At 34.3% G+C, this 20,564-nt stretch overlaps 2 protein-coding genes and 3 long non-coding RNA genes across 14 annotated transcripts; 2 read left to right on the forward strand and 3 right to left on the reverse strand.

Annotated features, from left to right (window-relative positions):
• Nucleotides 1-1,856: 1,856 nt before the first annotated feature.
• Nucleotides 1,857-6,059, forward strand: LOC137724466 (disease resistance protein RUN1-like). 3 transcript variants are annotated; one of them, XM_068463209.1, is made up of 6 exons: nucleotides 1,857-2,011; nucleotides 2,324-2,835; nucleotides 2,955-4,041; nucleotides 4,180-4,560; nucleotides 4,717-5,169; nucleotides 5,277-6,059. In XM_068463209.1, the coding sequence occupies exons 2-6, from the start codon at nucleotides 2,333-2,335 to the stop codon at nucleotides 5,919-5,921; spliced, it is 3,069 nt and encodes a 1,022-aa protein (XP_068319310.1). In that variant the 5' UTR covers nucleotides 1,857-2,011; nucleotides 2,324-2,332; the 3' UTR covers nucleotides 5,922-6,059. The 3 variants fall into 3 exon arrangements, with proteins under 3 accessions (XP_068319310.1, XP_068319311.1, XP_068319309.1); XM_068463210.1 differs by lacking the exon at nucleotides 1,857-2,011 and having other exon boundaries at nucleotides 2,026-2,835; nucleotides 2,955-3,022; nucleotides 3,113-4,041; XM_068463208.1 differs by lacking the exon at nucleotides 1,857-2,011 and having other exon boundaries at nucleotides 2,027-2,835.
• Nucleotides 6,060-8,503: 2,444 nt separating this feature from the next.
• Nucleotides 8,504-9,943, reverse strand: LOC137724469 (uncharacterized). 2 transcript variants are annotated; one of them, XR_011067411.1, is made up of 5 exons: nucleotides 9,907-9,943; nucleotides 9,659-9,722; nucleotides 9,441-9,506; nucleotides 8,837-8,976; nucleotides 8,504-8,721 (listed from the first exon to the last, which is right to left on the reverse strand). It is a non-coding gene; the product is annotated as an uncharacterized lncRNA (long non-coding RNA). The 2 variants fall into 2 exon arrangements; XR_011067410.1 differs by lacking the exon at nucleotides 9,907-9,943 and having other exon boundaries at nucleotides 9,659-9,842.
• Nucleotides 9,914-11,602, forward strand: LOC137724467 (disease resistance protein RPS4-like). The gene is made up of 2 exons (XM_068463211.1): nucleotides 9,914-10,514; nucleotides 10,622-11,602. The coding sequence occupies exons 1-2, from the start codon at nucleotides 10,026-10,028 to the stop codon at nucleotides 11,189-11,191; spliced, it is 1,059 nt and encodes a 352-aa protein (XP_068319312.1). The 5' UTR covers nucleotides 9,914-10,025; the 3' UTR covers nucleotides 11,192-11,602.
• Nucleotides 11,603-11,800: 198 nt separating this feature from the next.
• On the reverse strand, nucleotides 11,801-16,863 carry LOC137724468 (uncharacterized). 7 transcript variants are annotated; one of them, XR_011067407.1, is made up of 7 exons: nucleotides 15,685-16,863; nucleotides 13,807-15,413; nucleotides 13,290-13,478; nucleotides 13,040-13,103; nucleotides 12,822-12,887; nucleotides 12,218-12,357; nucleotides 11,801-12,103 (listed from the first exon to the last, which is right to left on the reverse strand). It is a non-coding gene; the product is annotated as an uncharacterized lncRNA (long non-coding RNA). The 7 variants fall into 7 exon arrangements; XR_011067406.1 differs by having other exon boundaries at nucleotides 11,802-12,103; nucleotides 13,290-15,413; nucleotides 15,685-15,959; nucleotides 16,228-16,862; XR_011067405.1 differs by having other exon boundaries at nucleotides 11,802-12,103; nucleotides 13,290-14,785; nucleotides 15,295-15,413; nucleotides 15,685-16,862.
• A 1,962-nt stretch (nucleotides 16,864-18,825) lies between these two features.
• LOC137723570 (uncharacterized) lies at nucleotides 18,826-19,480 on the reverse strand. Its single transcript, XR_011066940.1, has 3 exons — nucleotides 19,348-19,480; nucleotides 19,210-19,252; nucleotides 18,826-19,118 (listed from the first exon to the last, which is right to left on the reverse strand). It is a non-coding gene; the product is annotated as an uncharacterized lncRNA (long non-coding RNA).
• Between the last annotated feature and the right edge of the window lie 1,084 nt (nucleotides 19,481-20,564).

Genomic DNA, 20,564 nt, shown 5'->3' on the forward strand with positions numbered 1-20,564 from the left:
TTCTTTCTCTCTCCTTTTTTTTTTTTTTTACTTTTTCGTCTTTCCTTCAATCCGCTCTCTTTATTCTCTCGATTTTTTCTCTCACTCCTCTTCCTCTCTATCTCGTCTGATCCTCTCTCTTATTTCTCTTTTCTTCAATCATCTCTTACCTTCTTTCCTCCTCTCTCCTCATTCTTCCTCTCCTGCGACCCCCTCTTTTTAGATCTCTTTATCTAGTTTAAGTCATAAGATTTAAAAATTTTAAATCGCAAACCAATCAAGTTTTTTAGTCTTAAAAAAAATTATTTTCAAGAACTGTTCTTAAGAAATATTTTGAGAAATGATAAAAAATTTCAAATAGAATATCAAACGGACCCTAAAATTTTCCTCACATTTGAGGACTACATAAGAACTATCTTTATTTATTTATTTAATCATAAATTCTAACTTTGCCGTGTTTTGCTAACTTTTTCAATTCAAATGGGCCCATCACTTCCTTTTTCTTGTTGTTTTGCACAATTATTTGGCACAATCTGACCGCGACTTCCATCCCATTTCTTCTTGTTTGCTTATTTTGCCTTCCAATTTTATATGCTTTCATGCTCTATACTAAATAACTAAAATGGTCCCTGTGATTTGCATAACACATCACTTTGGTTTCTGAGATCAAAAATCAATAGAAATGGTCACTGAGATTGTCTACCATTCATCATTTTGGCCATTCTATTAAAAACTCTTTGGGCAATTTTCAAAGCTTCATAACTTAATCGTTTATTAACCAAATTCGACTCATAATATATCAAAATGAAGATAGGAAAATGTAGAATAAGATTATACTTATTTGGAAGCCAAATGGTTAGTGAATCAAGGAACTTCATGGATTTGGGATACCCAACAGTCAACACACATACAATATAAGTTAGGAATGACGATTGTCGTATCATTTGGCTATACCAAAAGATTTTTTGGCATCCGAAGGATTATTCTTCCGTAGAAATTTCAAAAGATGATAAAGTTGAACTAATCAAATTTCAACAAGTTTGAAAAATCAACTATTTATATATATGAGGATCATAATTAGAAAAAGGGTTGTCTAAATGGTGGGGTACTCATTGACACATGACCTAAAATAGAGGAAAAGTCATACAGTTTACTTTTTAAGTGTTTCAGGAATAAGAGTGGCAAGTTCCAAATTGGAGTAATGCAATTTTCATCTTAAGAGGCTGTAATACTGGTTATAAAAAAAAAGGTCTTTGGCACGCGGATAATAATGTGATTAAATTGTTGTCAAATGATTGTTTTTTTTTTTTTTTTTGAACAAACGATATTATCTACACTAAGGGGAGGGGGTGGGCTTAACCTCACAATGGGCTATCTATAATGTGATTCAATCAGTTGTTTATTAAATATTATTTTCTCTATTCTTAATATAAATTCAATAGAGACCGATTTTATTATGTGGATTCAGCTGTTTTAATTGATTTATGAGGGGTTTCTTCTAGCATGATCTAAGATTATTCATTTACTTTAAATATTTGACTTTTCTTTTGTCAATTTATGCATATAAATACATTTAAAATATGTAAGTCTGCGTAGTATGCCGTGATTCAAAAAATGTCTTCTGCATACACGTTTGTTTTGTTTAAGTGTATATGGGCCTTTGGTTTGTAAATTAATGCTGCAATAAAATTTTGTTCCTTTCAAATGGGCCTTTGATTTGTAAATTATTGCCGCAATAAAATTATGTTCCTTTCCACGGGAAGGATTTCCCGAAAAATTAAAAAAAAAATTCTTTTGCCAACAGCAATACGTCTGTATGATTCGACTTATCCCACACCTGGGTAAGTCAACGACCACACAAGTGAAGTTAGAGACAACATGATCTCTCTTCCAACTTGTTTCTTTCTGTATTTCTCTCTTTCGCTGGATTATTTTCATCAGGGTTCTGGAAAAGCTTCAAGTTGATCAGTCTTTCATATTCGATCTCTCCAGATCTTAATATTTCCCAATCAACTTCTTTCCTGATTCAGAGGTACTCTCACTGACTTAATTACACTTGGAGAACTAATTACCATATAATTATAGTCTTCTCTTACATTTCTTATAATATTGTATAACGACTGTTAATTTGTGATGACTTTTTGGTCCCTCAGAATGTTTATGAAACCCACCAAGATAGAAAAATTGTTTTTTTCATTTTTTTGTTGATAGAAGTGATTATATTGGGGAAGGAGATTCGAATTCAGTGTATATGTTATGAAATAGATCCGGATGGATTTGTAGGTTATGAATAATATATATGGATGGATTGCAGGTTATGAAATATAAATTGTGGGGTTTGCAGGTTATTAGTATGGCTTCTTCCTCTTCCTCTGCTGCTGCTATCTCGTCACCTCGAAGAAAGTATGATGTGTTTCTTAGTTTCAGAGGTGAGGACACCCGCAACACTTTCACCAGCCACCTTCATGCTGCTTTACTTCGAAAGAAACTTCACACCTACATAGATGACAAACTTGAGAGAGGGGATGAAATCAGACCTGCCCTTCTAGAAGCTATTGAGAAATCAAGGCTTTCGGTGATCATTTTCTCAAAAAGCTACGCTTCTTCCACATGGTGTCTGGATGAACTCGTGCATATACTAGGATGCAAGGAAAGGGATGGACAGTTTGTTATACCCGTTTTTTACAACATCAGTCCACAGGATGTACGAAAACAACAGGGGAGTTATGCAGATGCATTTGCCAAGCTTGAAGAACGTTTCAAGCTTGAAGAAGGTATGGACAAGGTGCTTAAGTGGAGGGATGCTTTGCAGAAAGCTGCCAACCTATCTGGTTATGATTATTCAAACAAAGCCGGGTAACTAACTTTGCAACTCTTGCAGAATTTTTTTACTTGTGACCTTTGTTTCAAACAAGATTCATTAATGCAGGACTTAGTAACTATTTTTTTCCTTCGTGGTTACTTATATTTTCCAGGACAGAGGCTGATTCCATTGAGAAACTTGTCCAAGTTATATTGAACAAATTGGATTGCAAAAGCTCAAGTAATTTAAAGGGCCTAGTTGAAATTGAAACCAAAGTTGAGCAAATTGAATGGTTACTATGCCTTGATTCATCGGATGTTTGCATTGTAGGTATTTGGGGCATGGGTGGTATTGGCAAGACCACCCTTGCTGATGTTGTATATCACCGACTCTCTTCCAAGTTTGAAGCTTGCTGTTTTCTTAAAAATGTTAGAGAAAATTCCGAAGGAAAAGACGGAATATATAACTTACGAAATGAACTTCTCCGTGAGATTTTAGATGATAAAAATATAAATATTAAGACTCCATCTATAGGATCAGAGCTTATTAAAGGGAGGCTCCGTCATACAAAGGTACTCATTGTTCTTGACGACGTGAATGATTCAAGGCAATTAGAACTTCTAGTTGGAGATGATCTTGAGTTTGGTGTCGGAAGTAGAATCATTATAACAACTCGAGATCGGAGCTTACTCGATGAAAAGGTGGTTGATGACAAAATTTACGAGGTCAAGGGATTGAAACATGATGGCGCTCTTCAGCTCTTTCATTTGCATGCTCTGAAAAATAAGTCTCCTACGACAGTTTATACAGAGTTTTCAAGAAAGGTGATACATTATATTCGAGGCATTCCATTGGCTCTTAAAACTTTGGGTGCCTTATTCCGTCGCTGCGATACAGAAGAAGACTGGGATGAAGAATTGAACAGATTGAAAAAATTTCCTAGCGAAAAAGTTCAGAATGTGTTGAGACTTAGTTACGATGGATTAGAAGAAAATGAGAAGGAATGCTTTCTTGACATTGCATGTTTTCTGAAAGGGGCAGATGTTTATTACGCAAAAAGAATATTAGGTATTCGGGGAATCCAAATTCTCATTGACAAGTCTCTCATATCAATTTCAGAGACGAATTGCTTAGAGATGCATGATTTGGTGCATGAAATGGGCCGGACAATTGTTCACGAACAATGCAAGGACGAGCCAGGAAAACGTAGTAGGTTGTGGGCTGCTGATGATGTCTATCATGTACTGGAGAATGATACGGTAAGAACCAAAAATCATGAACTTTCTATGACGGGACCATGGAAACTCATTTTGTATAAGCATACGTCAACAAAAGTAGTTTTTAGTAAGCTGTGTTGTACATTTATTCTCATTATACTATTTTCTCTTGATTTCCAGGGAACTTCAACAGTTCAATGCATATCCTTTGACACGTCTAACATTACACCGTTGGAATTATGTGGATCACCCTTCGAGAAGATGTCTAATTTAAGATTGTTGATAATTCATGATTCTCGTCGAAGGCTCATGCACAAGGGTTTCTTTAAGTTTGGTGCAAAATGGATGCAACAGGTTTATCATGCTGATCTCTTTGACAAGTTGAACAACAACAATCTGGACCTTTCTCAAGGTCTTCAGTCTCTTCCCAATTCTCTCAGGTATCTTTACTGGCAGGGATACCCGTTGAAATCTCTTCCATCAAATTTTTCTCCACAAAATCTTGTTGAGCTTCGAATGCCCGGCAGCTTTGTTGGGGCAGAACTTTGGAGTAAAATCCAGGTATATATATGCTTCCTCTTCTTTTTTCTATGTTTTTTTTTATAGAAGTATATATATGCTAACTTTTGTTCTTCGTATGAACTATGGTGCCTCTGGAAACCTATTCGGCCGAATTCAATAATGTTCTTCTTTCCATTTTTCTTTACTTTGTTACAGAATCTTGGGAACTTAAAAGTGATTGAACTAAGTTTTTGCATGCATCTGACTGAAGTTCCAGATCTCTCTCGCAGTAAAAAAATTGAGCATATAGTGCTTTATGCCTGTAAAAGATTGGTTCGAATTCCTTCTTATTTTAAAGATCTTGACAAGCTTAGGTGGCTGAATCTGGGAGGGTGCTCAAGTCTAGAATTCTTACCAGAGCTCCCAGTGCTATGTTGTCTTGAAGCAAGTGGCTGCCCGAACTTGAAGACAGTTTCAAGTTCAAGAAATTCACTCACACAAGCTTGGGATAAATATGAATTGTTTCGAGGGCGTTTTAACTTTGTTGATTGCCGAAACTTGGACGAAAATGCAAGGACCAATATAATGGCTGACACACAGTTAAGAATTATGCGAGTGGCAACTGGGCCATTGAAAACTCAGCAACATAAAGAAGAAGAAATTGTCATGGTCTCTCTCTCACCCACGCACGCACTAGCACACACTTTCATACCTCCGTTATGCCATTTTTTCACGTGTTGAATAATTTACTGGATTTCCATGCATCAATGTTACAGGAAATGACTTCATCTATCCCTACCTCTTGTCGGGCTTTAGTTAGCACTGTATGTGCAGGAAATGAAATTCCAAATTGGTTCTGCCATCAAAATGAAGGATCTTCGATAACTATCAAGCTTCCCCGAAATTGGTATTGTACAGATTTTTTGGGTTTTGCTCTATCTGTTGTTCTCGATCGCCAATTGTATTATGGAGATATGATGCTTGGATGCTCGTGCAATTTTTTGGGTTTTGCTCTATCTGTTGTTCTCCCTCCCCAATTTTATCATACAGATCCGATGTTTGGATGCTCGTGCAATTTTAAAACTAATAGTGGTGAAAGCCATAAAACCATTTATCCTTCCCATTATCCTTTTAATGAAAAAGGGGGAGTGGTTGCTTATTCGGAATTCAATCACGTATTTGTGTGGTATAGTGCGTTTGCACTTGGAGAGGGAGCAAATTTGAATCGCTCCAATTCTTTTTACAAACTTGTCACTGGGGCCTGTTTTGAGTTCAACGCTATGGATGCCTACCGCCTTCGCCGATTCGAGGTGAAAAAGTGCGGGATCAGCCTGCTGTATGCTGAAGATGTCGAGACCATCAAGTCGGGAGGAAACACAGGTTGGAGTAGCCAAAAAAAAAAGTTAGAAATGAAAAATTAAGAATTTGAGCTCTTCTTATTGTTTGTATTCTCATCTTTTAAGCTGTTTGTAAGCCTTGTGGCCGAGGGATTCCTAGTATTAGTCTTTGTTGTTAAAACGCATTGGCTCTCCAAGTAATTTATAAGAGACATTTTGATATAGGTGGTTCAATTTTGAATTTTTTATATCAAACATCTATAGCTTTAGGCTCTGTTTTTTTTTTTTTTTTCTTTAAACCATTGATATCGTGGGTTTAGCAGAGAAATACTAGTAGATCTCAATATTAATTGTTATAAAAGCAACTTTTGATCAAACATTCTTTTATTAAATTTTTATATTTCATTTACTTAATTTATCATTTAATTCACAAATTAATATAAAAAAACTCCAAAAATCAAGTAGTCTTATCTTATTTTCTCCTATAATAATTCGTTCCATAATCACTAGCAAAAGTACCCCGCATGTTGCTGCGAATGCCTTAAATATTTTGATAATATATACACACACACACACATAGAAAAAATAAATTATTGAAACTAGATTTATAGCAATTGGCAGTGTTCATAGCTATCAAAAGATTGAGACTGTTTAATTGCTCATTGTTCAAAAGATAGAGATTCTTGGAAGCTAAATTTATGTGAGTTCATAGTTATAAAAAGATTGGCAGTGTTCACTCTTTATTAGGCATTTTCAGATTGTGAGGGGAAGAGAAGACCTGTCCCATCTTCCAGCTTCAATACAAGTGCCTGTGGCGAAGCATATCGGGAAGATGTCTTCCCAAAGGATTGTTTACAAGGATTCATAATTTCAATTTTAGGACAGAATTAGAAGATGTTATAAACATGTGAAAGTCATAATCTTTTGTTATTGGTGCTCATAATTATTATTTTTTCAAGTTTTAATTACCTTGTATTTGAGAAGAGGTTCAAAACTCTCTTCAATTTCTTTTGGTTCTGGTTTGGCTTTAGGCTTAACCTCCGTTGTCGCCATTGACAGAAGACGGGCTCTTAGGAATAGAAGTGGGTATGAATGGAGCTTGATATGATCTAATAATGAAAACATACACAAATCAAACATAAAATACTAGATCATATAAAAGTTTCCTTGTGAGTTTGGTTTTTTTGACCAAACTTTTATCATTTACTTAATTTATTATTCCTTGTGGCCTTTTTTTTTTTACCAATCTATATGATGGGTTTAGCTAGAAATACTAGATCATAGTACTAATTGCTATAGTTTTTAGGCTTTTGATCATTCTTTTATTAATTTTTAATATTTCATTTACTTAATTTATCATTTAATTTGCAAATTAATATAAAAAAACTCCAAAAATAATGTGGTCTTATCTTATCTTCTCTTGCAATAATTCGTTTCATAATAATCACTAGCAAAAGTGCTCCGCGCATTGCTGCGAGTGCTTAAAATATTTTGATAATATATACATACATAAAACATATCAAAAGATTGGCGGTGTTTACTCTTTATTCAATTGAGAGGCATTTTCAAATTGTGAGGGGATGTGAAGACCCGTCCCATCTTCCAGCTTCAATACAAGTGCCTTTGGCGAAGCATATCGGGAAGATGTCTTCCCTGAGGATTGTTTATAAGGATTCATAATTTCAACTTTAGGACAGAACTAGAAGATGTTATAAACATGTGAAAGTCATAATCTTTTGTTATTGGTGCTCATATATATATACTTTTTTTCAAGTTTTAATTACCTTGTATTTGAGAAGAGATTCAGAACTCTCTTCAATTTTCTGGTTTGGCTTCAGGCTTAGCCTCCATTGTCACCATTGACAGAAGACGGGCTCTTAGGAATAGTAGTGAGCATGAATGGAGCTTGATATGATCTAATTATGAAAACATACACTGATCAACATAAAATTTCAAGTGCATGAACGAATTTATACAAATATGTTGAAAAAAATATCACTTTTTTTATATATGTTGAAATTTGTTGATGCTGGGGTGAAAAAATATAAACATTATATCCAAGCACATAAATATAAATATGTCTAATGAATCATTCGAAATCCATGTAATCCTTCAATCACATAAATATAAACATTATATCCAAGCACCTAAAATAAAAACATGAACCAAAATCCCAGAAATTTCACTATGAAACTGAAGCTTAATAAACATATGTGCACCTGTAGCTATTGCCTCATAAGAATTTCCTTGAAAAGGTGTGACTTGAGTTTAGGATCAGAACCTATAATTGAATAGAACAGTCTGCAAGTATCAAACAGAAACAGGAATCCAAATGACCAAAAAGATAAATGCAGTGATAAATAAAGCTAAATCCTATTCATATTCCCCTTGCACTGGCTGTAAAGATCAATCAAATCCTTCTTCTTGAAATCAGATCCCTTCTACGAATGCTGTAAATATTTTGATAATATACACACACACACACACACACACACAGAAAACATAAATGATTGAAACTAGATTTATAGAAATTGGCAGTGTTAATTCGTTCCATAATCACTAGCAGAAGTGCCCCACATGTTGCTGCGAATGCTTTAAATATTTTGATCACACACACACAGAGAAAACATTAATTATTAAAACTAGATTTATAAAAATTGGCAGTGTTCATAGCTATCAAAAGATTGAGACTGTTTAATTGCTCACTGTTCAAAAGATAGAGATTCTTGGAAGCTAAATTTATGTAAGTTCATAGTTATCAAAAGAATGGTAGTGTTCACTCTTTATTAGGCATTTACAGATTGTGAGGGGAAGAGAAGACCCGTCCCATCTTCCAGCTTCAACACAAGTGCCTGTGGCAAAGCATATCGGGAAGATGTCTTCCCTAAGGATTGTTTATAAGGATTCATAATTTCAATTTTAGGACAGAATTAGAAGAAGATGTTATAAACATGTGAAAGTCATAATCTTTAATTTTTTTTTTTTCAAGTTTTAATTACCTTGTATTTGAGAAGAGGTTCAGAACTCTCTTCAATTTCTTTTGGTTGTGGTTTGGCTTTAGGCTTAGCCTCCGTTGTCGCCATGGACAGAAGACGGGCTCTTAGGAATAGAAGTGGGCACGAATGGAGCTTGATATGATCTAATAATGAAAACATACACTAATCAAACATAAAATTTCAAGTGCATGAACGAATTTATACAAATATGTTGAAAAGAATCACATTTTTGGTTTCGTTTAGAAGTGAAGCAAAAAAGGAAGCGGTTCAAACTGCAGAGGAAGCAGTGCAGTAAGAAAGAGGCGGAGGAGGAACGAGGAGAGTGAGCCACATATTACTGGGCAACACGTATCAAAGATGGGCAAACTGGTCAATTCACTGTGCAAGTGAGGAAAAGACGAAGAAAATTGCCCAGTAAAAGGCGTAATTTCGCCACTTCACTGTACATTGGAACAGTGTTTTTCCCATTCATCTTTTCCCGTTGGGTTTTAATATATACTAGTAATAGTGCCTACGCGTTGCTGCAGGTTTAAAAACCGTGTAAAATATATGCATTCATATAGGGTGGATTATTTACAATTGTATTTACACACATAATAATTAGTACCTGAAAATTTTATTGACTGTCGCTTCACAATTTTTTCGTTTTATTTGTGATGATGTACATGCTTCTCTGTTATGATTTGAAAAAATAGAAGCTGTTAGTACAAATAAATAAGAATGTTAAAGAAGAAGAACGATTTTTATAATTACTAAAGAAATTGAGTAATTTTTGCAGTTTTTAAATAAATTTAATAAGATACTTCAAAGAAAACTGCAACGTACCTATTATTTTGATCAGCAATCTTCTCCAATAGTAACACCGGATGATGGCATAAATTGTCATAACCTTCAAAAATAACAATTGGCAAAAACCTGTTTATATCGGAGACAAAATTTTAATGACATTCACAGGATTAAACCTGTTATTCTTGTTCTAGTATTATTGTAAAATAAATAAATAAAATTAAAAAAATTAAAAAAACCAAAAGAAGAAGCATTGATTGCTTTCTTTGCAAATTGAATTTACGTACCATATGAGAGCTTAATCTAGCTTTGATCTAGATTTGTTGGGGCAGAACTCTGGAGTAAAAACCAGGTATATATATGCTAACTTTTGTTCTTTGTATAACCTATTCGGCCGCAGTCAATAATGTTCTTCTTTCCATTTTTCTTTAATTTGTTACAGAATCTTGGGAACTTAGAAGTGATTGAACTAAGTTTTTGCGTGCATCTGACTGAAGTTCCAGATCTCTCTCGCAGTAAAAAAATTGAGCATATAGTGCTTATTGGCTGTGAAAGATTGGTTCGAATTCCTTCTTATTTTAAAGATCTTGACAAGCTTAGGTGGCTGAATCTGGGAGAGTGCACAAGTCTAGAATTCTTACCAGAGCTCCCAGTGCTATGTTGTCTTGAAGCAAGTGGCTGCATTTCACTGAAGACAGTTTCAAGTTCAAGAAATTCACTCACACAAGCTTGGGATAAACATGAATTGTTTCGAGGGCGTTTTAACTTTGCTGATTGCGGAAACTTGGATGAAAATGCAAGGACCAATATAATGGCTGACACACAGTTAAGAATTATGCGAGTGGCAACTGGGCCATTGAAAACTCAGCAACATAAAGAAGAAGAAATTGTCATGGTCTCTCTCTCACCCACGCACGCACTAGCACACACTTTCATATCTCCTTTATGCCATTTTTTCACGTGTTGAATAATTTACTTGATTTCCATGCATCGATGTTACAGGAAATGACTTCATCTATCCCTACCTGGTGTCGGACTTTAGGTAGCACCGACTCTGCTCGGACTTTAGTTAGCACTGTATGTGCAGGAAATGAAATTCCAAATTGGTTCTGCCATCAAAATGAAGGATTTTCGATAACTATCAAGCTTCCTCGAAATTGGTATTGTACAGATTTTTTGGGTTTTGCTCTATCTGTTCTCCCTCCCAAATTTTTTCATAGCAATCTGAAGCTTGGATGCTCGTGCAATTTTAAAACTAATAGTGGTGAAAGCCATGAAACCATTTATCCTTCCCATTATCCTTTAAATGAAGATGGGGATATGTTTGCTCGTTTCCATTTCAGTAACATATTTGTGTGGTATAGTGCCTTTTCACTTGGAGAGGGAGCAAATTTAAATCGCTCCAATTCTTTTTACAAACTTGTCACTGAGGCCTGTTTTGAGTTCAACGCTGTGGAAGTCTACAGCCATTACGGATTAGAGGTGAAAAAGTGTGGGATCAGCCTTCTGTATGCTGAAGATGTCGAGGCCATCAAGTCGGGAGGAAATACAGGTTGGAGTAGCCAAAAATAAAAAGTTAGAAATGAAAAATTATGAATTTGAGCTCTTCTTATTGTTTGTATTCTCATCTTTTAAGCTGTTTGTAAGCCTTGTGGCCGAGGGATTCCTAGTATTAGTCTTTGTTGCTGTAACGCATTGGCTCTCCAACCAATTTATAAGAGGCGTTTTGATATAGGTGGTTCAATTTTGAATTTTTTATATTAAACATCTATAGCTTTTGGCTCAATTTTTTTTTTTTTTTTAATCATTGATATCGTGGGTTTAGCAGAGAAATACCAGTAGACCGCAATATTAATTGTTATAAAAGCAACTTTTGATCAAACATTCTTTTATTAAATTTTTATATTTCATTTACTCAATTTATCATTTAATTCACAAATTAATATTAAAAAAACTCCAAATATCATGTAGTGTTATCTTATCTTATCTTCTCCTATAATAATTTGTTCCATAATCACTAGCAAAAGTGCCCCGCATGTTGCTATGAATGCTGTAAATATTTTGATAACACACACACACACACACACACACACACACAGAAAACATAAATGATTGAAACTAGATTTATAGAAATTGGCAGTGTTAATTCGTTCCATAATCACTAGCAAAAGTGCCCCGCACATTGCTGCGAATGCTTTAAATATTTTGATCACACACACAGAGAAAACATTAATTATTAAAACTAGATTTATAGAAATTGGCAGTGTTCATAGCTATCAAAAGATTGAGAGTGTTTAATTGCTCACTGTTCAAAAGATAGAGATTCTTGGAAGCTAAATTTATGTAAGTTCATAGTTATCAAAAGATTGGCAGTGTTCACTCTTTATTAGGCATTTTCAGATTGTGAGGGGAAGAGAAGACCCGTCCCATCTTCCAGCTTCAATACAAGTGCTTGTGGCAAAGCATATCGGGAAGATGTCTTCCCTGAGGATTGTTTATAAGGATTCATAATTTCAATTTTAGAACAGAATTAGAAGAAGATGTTATAAACATGTGAAAGTCATAATCTTTAATTTTTTTTTTTCAAGTTTTAATTACCTTGTATTTGAGAAGAGGTTCAGAACTATCTTCAATTTCTTTTGGTTCTGGTTTGGCTTTAGGCTTAGCCTCCGTTGTCGCCATGGACAGAAGACAGGCTCTTAGGAATAGAAGTGGGCACGAATAGAGCTTGATATGATCTAATAATGAAAACATACACTAATCAAACATAAAATTTCAAGTGCATGAACGAATTTATACAAATATGTTGAAAAGAATCACTTTTTTGGTTTCAGTTAGAAGTGAAGCTAAAAAGGAAGCGGTTCAAACTGCAGAGGAAGCAGTGCAGTAAGAAAGAGGCGGAGGAGGAACGAGGAGAGTGAGCCACATATTACTGAGCAACACGTATCAAAGATGGGCAAATTGGTCAATTCACTATGCAAGTGAGGAAAAGACGAAGAAAATTGCCCAGTAAAAGGCGTAATTTCGCCACTTCACTGTACATTGGAACAGTGTTTTTCCCATTCATCTTTTCCCGTTGGGCTTTAGTATATACTAGTAATAGTGCCTACGCGTTGCTGCAGGTTTAAAAAACATGTAAAATATATGCATTCATATTAGGTGGATTATTTACAATTGTATTTACACACATAATAATTAGTACCTGAAAATTTTATTGACTGTCGCTTCACAATTTTTTCGTTTTATTTGTGATGATGTACATGCTTCTCTGTTATGATTTGAAAAAATAGAAGCTGTTAGTACAAATAAATAAGAATGTTAAAGAAGAAGAATGATTTTTATAATTACTAAAGAAATTGAGTAATTTTTGCAGTTTTTAAATAAATTTAATAAGATACTTCAAAGAAAACTGCAATGTACCTATTATTTTGATTAGCAATCTTCTCCAATAGTAACACCGGATGATGGCATAAATTGTCATAACCTTCAAAAATAACAATTGGCAAAAACCTGTTTATATCGGAGATAAAATTTTAATGACATTCACAGGATTCAACCTGTTATTCTTGTTCTAGTATTATTGTAAAATAAATAAATAAAATTAAAAAAAATTAAAAAAAACCAAAAGAAGAAGCATTGATTGCTTTCTTTGCAAATTGAATTTACGTACCATATGAAAGGTTAATCTAGCTTTGATCTAGATTTGAAGCACATGTTGAAGTTCTCAATGATTGAAGGTGATGGTATACAATTAATTGGCTCGTTTCGGATGAAGACAATTGTGAATATTTCTGAGCCAAAAGCTATTGTGGAGTTTGTTAGAGAATTATACAATACTAGCAAAGGAGCCTGCGCGATGCTGCGGGTTTTAAAACCATTAGGCATAACAAAAACAGTTGGTGCAAAGTTGTAATGAATAGTTTGAAACGAACAGTTTCTTGACATGTTCATGCTTCGGTAAATAATATTCATCAGCATATGTACAAACCAAACTAAATTTATTAATTTAAAAAATTATTTGCTTCCTCTGCCCAACCCAAATTAATTCATACAAAATTTGCACAACACAAATTAAGAGATCAAACCAAATCTACACAACTCAAATAATAGATCAAACCAAGCTAATCTTTTCCTTTTAGAAAAAGCAGCATACTCTTGGGAGAAAAGTGAGGTAATTAGTAGCGTACCTCTAATCAGACCTCTGTAAATCAGGTTGGTCTTAATTGATCAAACCACACCATGAAATCACACAAAATCAAATTTGAAAAACAAACCATACTAATTCAAATAAGAAATAAACAGAGTTCCCAAATAAAGAGCATGGTTCAAGTTAGTGATTTGATTTAGGCACAGAATGCAATAGCAACCTAACTATTTATATAAATTAAAAATATTTAAAGATATACTTCAATAATGTTTACAGTTATTCTCTACTGTAAGCAATTATTTTTGTTTAACAGAGTTCATTATTTTGTAAGCAATTATTTGTTTACAAATTCGAAAACGATTTATTCACTTAAGTTCCTAATAAGAATAACACAAACATTCACATTAATAAAGAACTTGGAAAATGGTATGGACCTCCAACTGTTTACATCTTCCCATCTTGTCTAAAAATAAACACCACATATGGGTTCTTCCATTGGATGAACACTTCATTTTCTATATTCTATTGGGTTCACTTTCTTTTCATTTTTTTTTCATTTTTACCATTCCAATCTGGGCATTTTTCTCTGTCAGTATGCCTTAACTTTTGAGTCCCTATATGCACCTACTTTAGTACCCTCTCTCTCTCTCCATCTTTCCTTTTAAATAGGTTATCATAAACCCATGCTCACTTTCACCCAACAACAAAAGAAACAGAGGGAAAAAGGAAGACACCACATTTAATTAATTCATGATTCTGTCCAATTAGCTTTGATTGAACAGGAAAACCTAAATCCTAAGCTCTATATAACAACCTGCATTTAAACTGTCAAGTGATTAAAACTGCATTAGGCTAATGATTTTCAAATTTAAACACTCAACCACTACAAAGAGTTGCAAGCATCACAATGCATAATTGAAATATTAAAAGAATAATAAATCTCTCCCCACCGAAAACAGTCAGATTCTCATTCTCATTCAAGGCCCCGAAGATGTTTAAATACTCTATGCGTTTTGCACCTGTAAAAGATATCAAGAAACAAAAGGTGAAATGCAGATGAGCAACAAAATTTACAAATAAGCACAACATCATTTCAGGGGGAACAATTTGGGGTCAGCCTTCAGCTGCACATGTGCAGGGTGCAACCAAACCACCATATGCCTCTAAGATAACAAACAGACATTAATAAGCATATGCACTGAATGCTATGGAATTAGCAATCTTTAGCTCTAATCAGTTTAAGAAATTAACGCTACAATGAAAAGCAAATTACAACAATTCCCAATAAGCTTTCAGATCATTTTAGTTATGACAACTTAAATATTTTCATGTGAATCTCAAATAATTGGAGAACCTCACATGATCCATCATCCATGTGATCTCTCTTCTTTTTCAAATGGGTAGCCTCCAATCGATCTAATATCTACTGAGTAACACTCAAAGATCAATACTTTAAGAAAAAACATAAGGGGTTCCATTTATTTCCCAAATAAAATCAATGGTTTACATAGAAATTAGAAAAGCTGACCAATGAGCAAAGAATTCAACTATGGCAAAGGAGGCAGGGGGTCTCCAAGGACTGCATCGAAGCTGCTGGCGTTCAAATCGACGGCGAAGTCGCAAGCTGATGTTCAAATTCCTGATTTTCTGTAATGGTATAATGATGTTTGAGTGAAAAGAATAAACATTAGGCTCATCCATATCTCTATCAGTACAATTAATTTGATTAAATCGTCCATAACTTTCTTACAATAAAGCTCTATATTTCTGTTTAACCGCACTAAAAAGCCTGTTTTTCACTCAAGAATCTTGTCAATCCATCTCACCAGAAATTCTTCGAAAAAATTACACATTTTTTAATCTAACACCAACCAAGGAGTTGTCAAATCAGGAAAAAACAAAAAGAGAAGAAACTTACCCAAAAAATAACATGACCGTCCGAACCGTCGGTAAATCTGAGATTGACCAAGCAAGGAACCAAACCGCAAAATATCCTCTTAGCCAGGAAAACTCTAGCACAGGAACAGAGCTAACCCAAAACCAAACGGTTACAATTCCATCCAAAATTAATCAAAACACAGAATAAAAATCAAAACATAGCAGTTAGAAAACATACCTTAGTTGTAGAAAATTAACTTCCTAGTGATGCAAAAACAACCGGTGCTCAAACGGAAAACAAAATCCGAAATATATCTGACCAAAATCGGTGCAAATCAGACATAAACAAACGCAAAAAACCGCGTATATGATCTCTTGTCTAGGCTTGGAAGCTACGAAATTGAAGAATCTATTCCTCATATTGATTCTACTTGATAATTAGTAGGATCGCTAAATCATGAAATTATCCAAAAATCCTATATCGTAGAAAATTGAAAATTGCAGGTAATCAAAAGCTCAAGAAATTTACACAGAAGAACTAACTTTCAAATAATTAAATATATAATTACGGGAGAAACGATACCTGTGTATGGAGGTGCTTCAATGGAGGGGAGAGAGAGAGAAAAAAGCTCCAAAATCGGGAGAAAGAAGCCGCAAGTAGGTTTTTGATTTTTAGTTGCTTCGGCGAAGGAAGAGGTGGAAAAAAAGAAGAAGAAAGAGAGAAACAAACGATGCTTCCAGCATCTTACGGAACCCACGGAGGTGAACCCCTTTGATTTTCTTATGCTAAGCGGGAGAAATGGAGGGTGAATCGGTATTGTAGTTGGTTGCGAGATAGTGACAGAGAAGTCAATGGAAAAGAAAAGTCCAGAAGAGGAAAAGAATAGCAAGGGAGCAGGTGTAACATCCCCAGATTTTTCAGCCAAAGCAACGGAAAGCAAAAGAAAAATCGAGAACACACAATCCAAATGGAGGATTCCATCGATGACAAGACGCGTGGAAGCAATGGGCAAAAGCGGCATTTCGATGCCCCTAAAACCAAAGAGAAGAACAACCGAAAGAAAATTCCAGGGGCAAAATCGTCTGCCTATTGGTCATCCACAGTACCACTTTCGCTGAGTTTTAGTATATAGTAATATGTAAAAACTGAGAATTGTTCCAAGTGATGAACCATAGATATAAAGGAGTTTCATTTTATAGTAGAAAACAATAGAAAACAATAAAAGAAGTTCTTTACAAATTCGTTTGAATTTCCTCTATGATGCATGGACACAGACAACGATATGGGGATACGACACGATACGACAAGGAGACTACAATAAAAAATAATATAAATAAATATATCTAAATATTATAAAATAAGCATTCAAATATACTATTCAAGTTCAAATTTATTTCAAAAAACTTCAAACATTTAAAAAGATAATCCACTAAACAACTAAATTAGTCTTCAAACTTGAAAAACTAAAAAGAACATCCAAATGACTTAAAAAAATAAAAGAAAAGAGTCCCTTATTCTCAAACTAGCCTTTTCATTTCTACAAGAACTTCATCAGTAACCTTATTGCAGGAGACAATCCCATTTCCAAACATTTTTAACAAATGAAACTTCACCCTAGAGTAGGATCCTTTGAAAATCTCTTGACAATAATGAAACACAGTAACTCCTCTTCCATTTTTCACTCTTTCGAGCTTTTTGACATACTTAACAGTGTACCATGATTATTTTCAACAGTCTCAACTGGGTTAACATTAGCATTCGCATGTTTATCAGGATGATTCATTTTCCTAAATTATCAACATGTAATTCATAAGAATCAATCCAAAGTAGTCGCATAAAAAGTTATGAGTCAAATTTATGCTAAGAGATCAACAAAGCAACAAAAAAACATATATAAATATATTATAATCTAAATTATTCTAGACCACTAACAATAATATTATTATTGTATGCAAAAACAGAAAAGCAAAAGAAGCTTTTCATTTGGATTCAGAAAAGCAAAAGGGCAGCAGATGAATCTAACCCAAAGAAGAAGAAGAAGACGAAGAAGAAAAGAAAAAAAAAAAAAAAAAAAAAAAAAAAGCATGGAATCCGAAACCCAGTTACCAGCTCTCACCAGCGAATGCATAAGATACGATGCAGCAATAGCAAACGGAGACGACAGAAGCAGTTGCCGAAGATGGTTCTGATGTTCGAGTGAGGAAAAACAGGTAGATCTGAATTTTATACTCAAAATCGTTTCAATTTTTGGTCACAAAATCATTTCGGTTCAGCTAATCTCAATTAACTGTCAATTATCATGATTTTGTGCGGATTAAGTGTAATTATCTTGATTTGTTTGTGTGATTATCCTCTTATTATAGTTTAAAACGTATCCGAAAAATACGATAGTCGTATCTCAACAGTAAGATACGCATATTTCATCAGTCAACAACGTATCTCTTGACTCGATCGATCGTGTATCCGCACGTATCGCCCTGTGTAGCCGTATCCCCGCGTGTCGGATATGAGATACGTTGCTCTTCTCCCGTGTCCATGCATCATAGAATTTCCTATACCATATGTTACTGGGTTTTCAATTTTACACACCAATGTGCCTATCATATTTGCAGCACGAAACCAACATTCACATAAACAAAAGGTTGGGTTTCTACCTGCCAATCTAGCAATAGGAACGAACACTATAGCTCCAATACAAAGGTCATACCTTTCTGCAAAAAGACCACTCTACGTTTCATCAATTTATTCCTTCTCACCACAAAAACTGAGCAAACACAAACCCACATTACAAAATTAACATTTAAAAGAAAATGGAGCTCGTCGTCTTCTTGGAAATTTAAGCACCAATACATAAAATTGTCCGTTAATTCTTAGTTCCTCTATGCATCACGGGATCATATGCTAACTTGCAATTGACGATATAATTTGTAAATTTTATGTAAACGACCCGTAAGTTTATATCTTGACAGTATAAGACGTAAGAAAAGCTAAAATATATTTACTCTGATTAATCAAAATACTTGGTCTAATTCCCAAACTATGTAATGTACAACACGGTCATCTTTACACATTTATTATGGAACAAACCACAACCAAATTAATGAAATTTATTTTAAAAACAAAGGTAAAACATAAGGTACAAATAACACTAAGTATGGACATTGCAACGAAAAAAAGAAATAAAAAGAATGGACCATTTACTGTCAAGTTACTATTGTTATCTCTTATTACATTATTAAGGTCTTCTTCTTACTGCAAAGATAATAAACAAAGTTTAAGTCCACTAATCTTGAGGCCAAATAAGAAATAATATCATAATTATAAAAAACTAAAACGGTTGACAAATAATGTGATCAAAGTGAACAGAAGATGATCTTACAATGCCATACCCTTCGATCAATGATAATTTGATACACTGCCACGTGGAAATTCCTTAGCCCATCTACTGAAGACTAAATGTGTGAAAAAATAGGCTGCAAAAGAAGAGTAAACCAAGCATAAGTTGAAAAATAATATTTGGTCGCAAATGACCTGACTGTTAAAAGTAAATTAATAAGAACTTACCTTGGGTACTGATAGAAGCAGAAGACCGTTCACAAAGATTTATCTATTACCAAAGAATTAGTGAAACACGAGTAAAAACAAATTCCTATCTCCCAAGTCTTTATACAACTAAAAAAGTTGGGAACATTTAATCATCACCTGGAAGAAGAATTCATTTGGTGCTTTGATTCAAACCTGGCTGAAATCTTCCAGTCTTCTTATGATTTCAAATGTCTCCAAACCACCTGGTGTTTCAAAAAAATCAAGCCTAATAAATACTACTCACACAACAAAAATTAATAAATATAAGAACCGAAATTTGTTCGAATCAACACAAAAAACCAAAAACTTATAGGAGCTTCCGTATGAGAATCTCAAACTCTAGCCATTTCAAAAAACTTCTTAGCATTTCCTCAAATACGTGCTAAACCCTCTCTTACTGCTCAAAATCCAAATGAGTACCTAAGATATACATAACTACATTAAGTTAAGGCTATACTGCACTAAATGACATTCAAAACCACAGTACACCAAAACAAAGATGAATTCAACACCTGGAATGTGTAATATTCATATCTAAAATTTGAAACATAATTTTCTCCCTTAAAAACTTTGATCTACAAAACCCATTCGCATTTTTCAACAAAAAAACAATCGATTTAGGAAAGCAAATACAATGCAACAAAAGCGTTGTTCGATTTAGCTCCATTTAGTATGGCCAAAGCTTGAAAAACAGCTTAGAAGCACAATTCCAAATATTACCAAAAGCAAGCAACTTTGGGGTAAAGAGCCCACTCTCCTAAATAGAGCTTTAAGTTCAAGCCACATGGTTCGAATTAATTTATCACTAATCTAAGTTCTAAAATGGTAAAAGTGAGGAAATATACCTATTCACTGATCTGTGAAATCCAAGTTCCACTACGTAACCCTCGGCATAGCTGCGTAACTTCAGGGGACGATCACCCTGAGAAGGTTTAGAGTAGCAGCAGATTGGTAATAGGCTCTCATCAGTCTCTGAAGATCTGGAGTACCATAAACTTAATCTCTTCCAAAAACTATACAAATATTTAAATAAAATATAACTACTCTCTCAATTTTGCTGAGAAATATCTACCACACCACTAAATATTCCTCAATTACCTCTAGCTTCACTATCTATGTTGTGTATAAAACTCGGCAATAAAAACACTGCCCAAAAAACCCTAACAGACCTAAATAATTGACATATGTTTTCGCTCACCAAAAAGTTGCAATTTACTAAATTTCAGAATCCTCGACAAAACTGCAATCATGACCAGTGACGACATGATCAACCCAGATGGGTCAACAACAAATTCGTGGGGACTTTGCAGTATGCATGAAGCGGAGGAAATTAT

This window comes from Pyrus communis, chromosome 2, assembly GCF_963583255.1.
Source record: "Pyrus communis chromosome 2, drPyrComm1.1, whole genome shotgun sequence".
NCBI classification, from domain to species: domain Eukaryota; kingdom Viridiplantae; phylum Streptophyta; class Magnoliopsida; order Rosales; family Rosaceae; genus Pyrus; species Pyrus communis.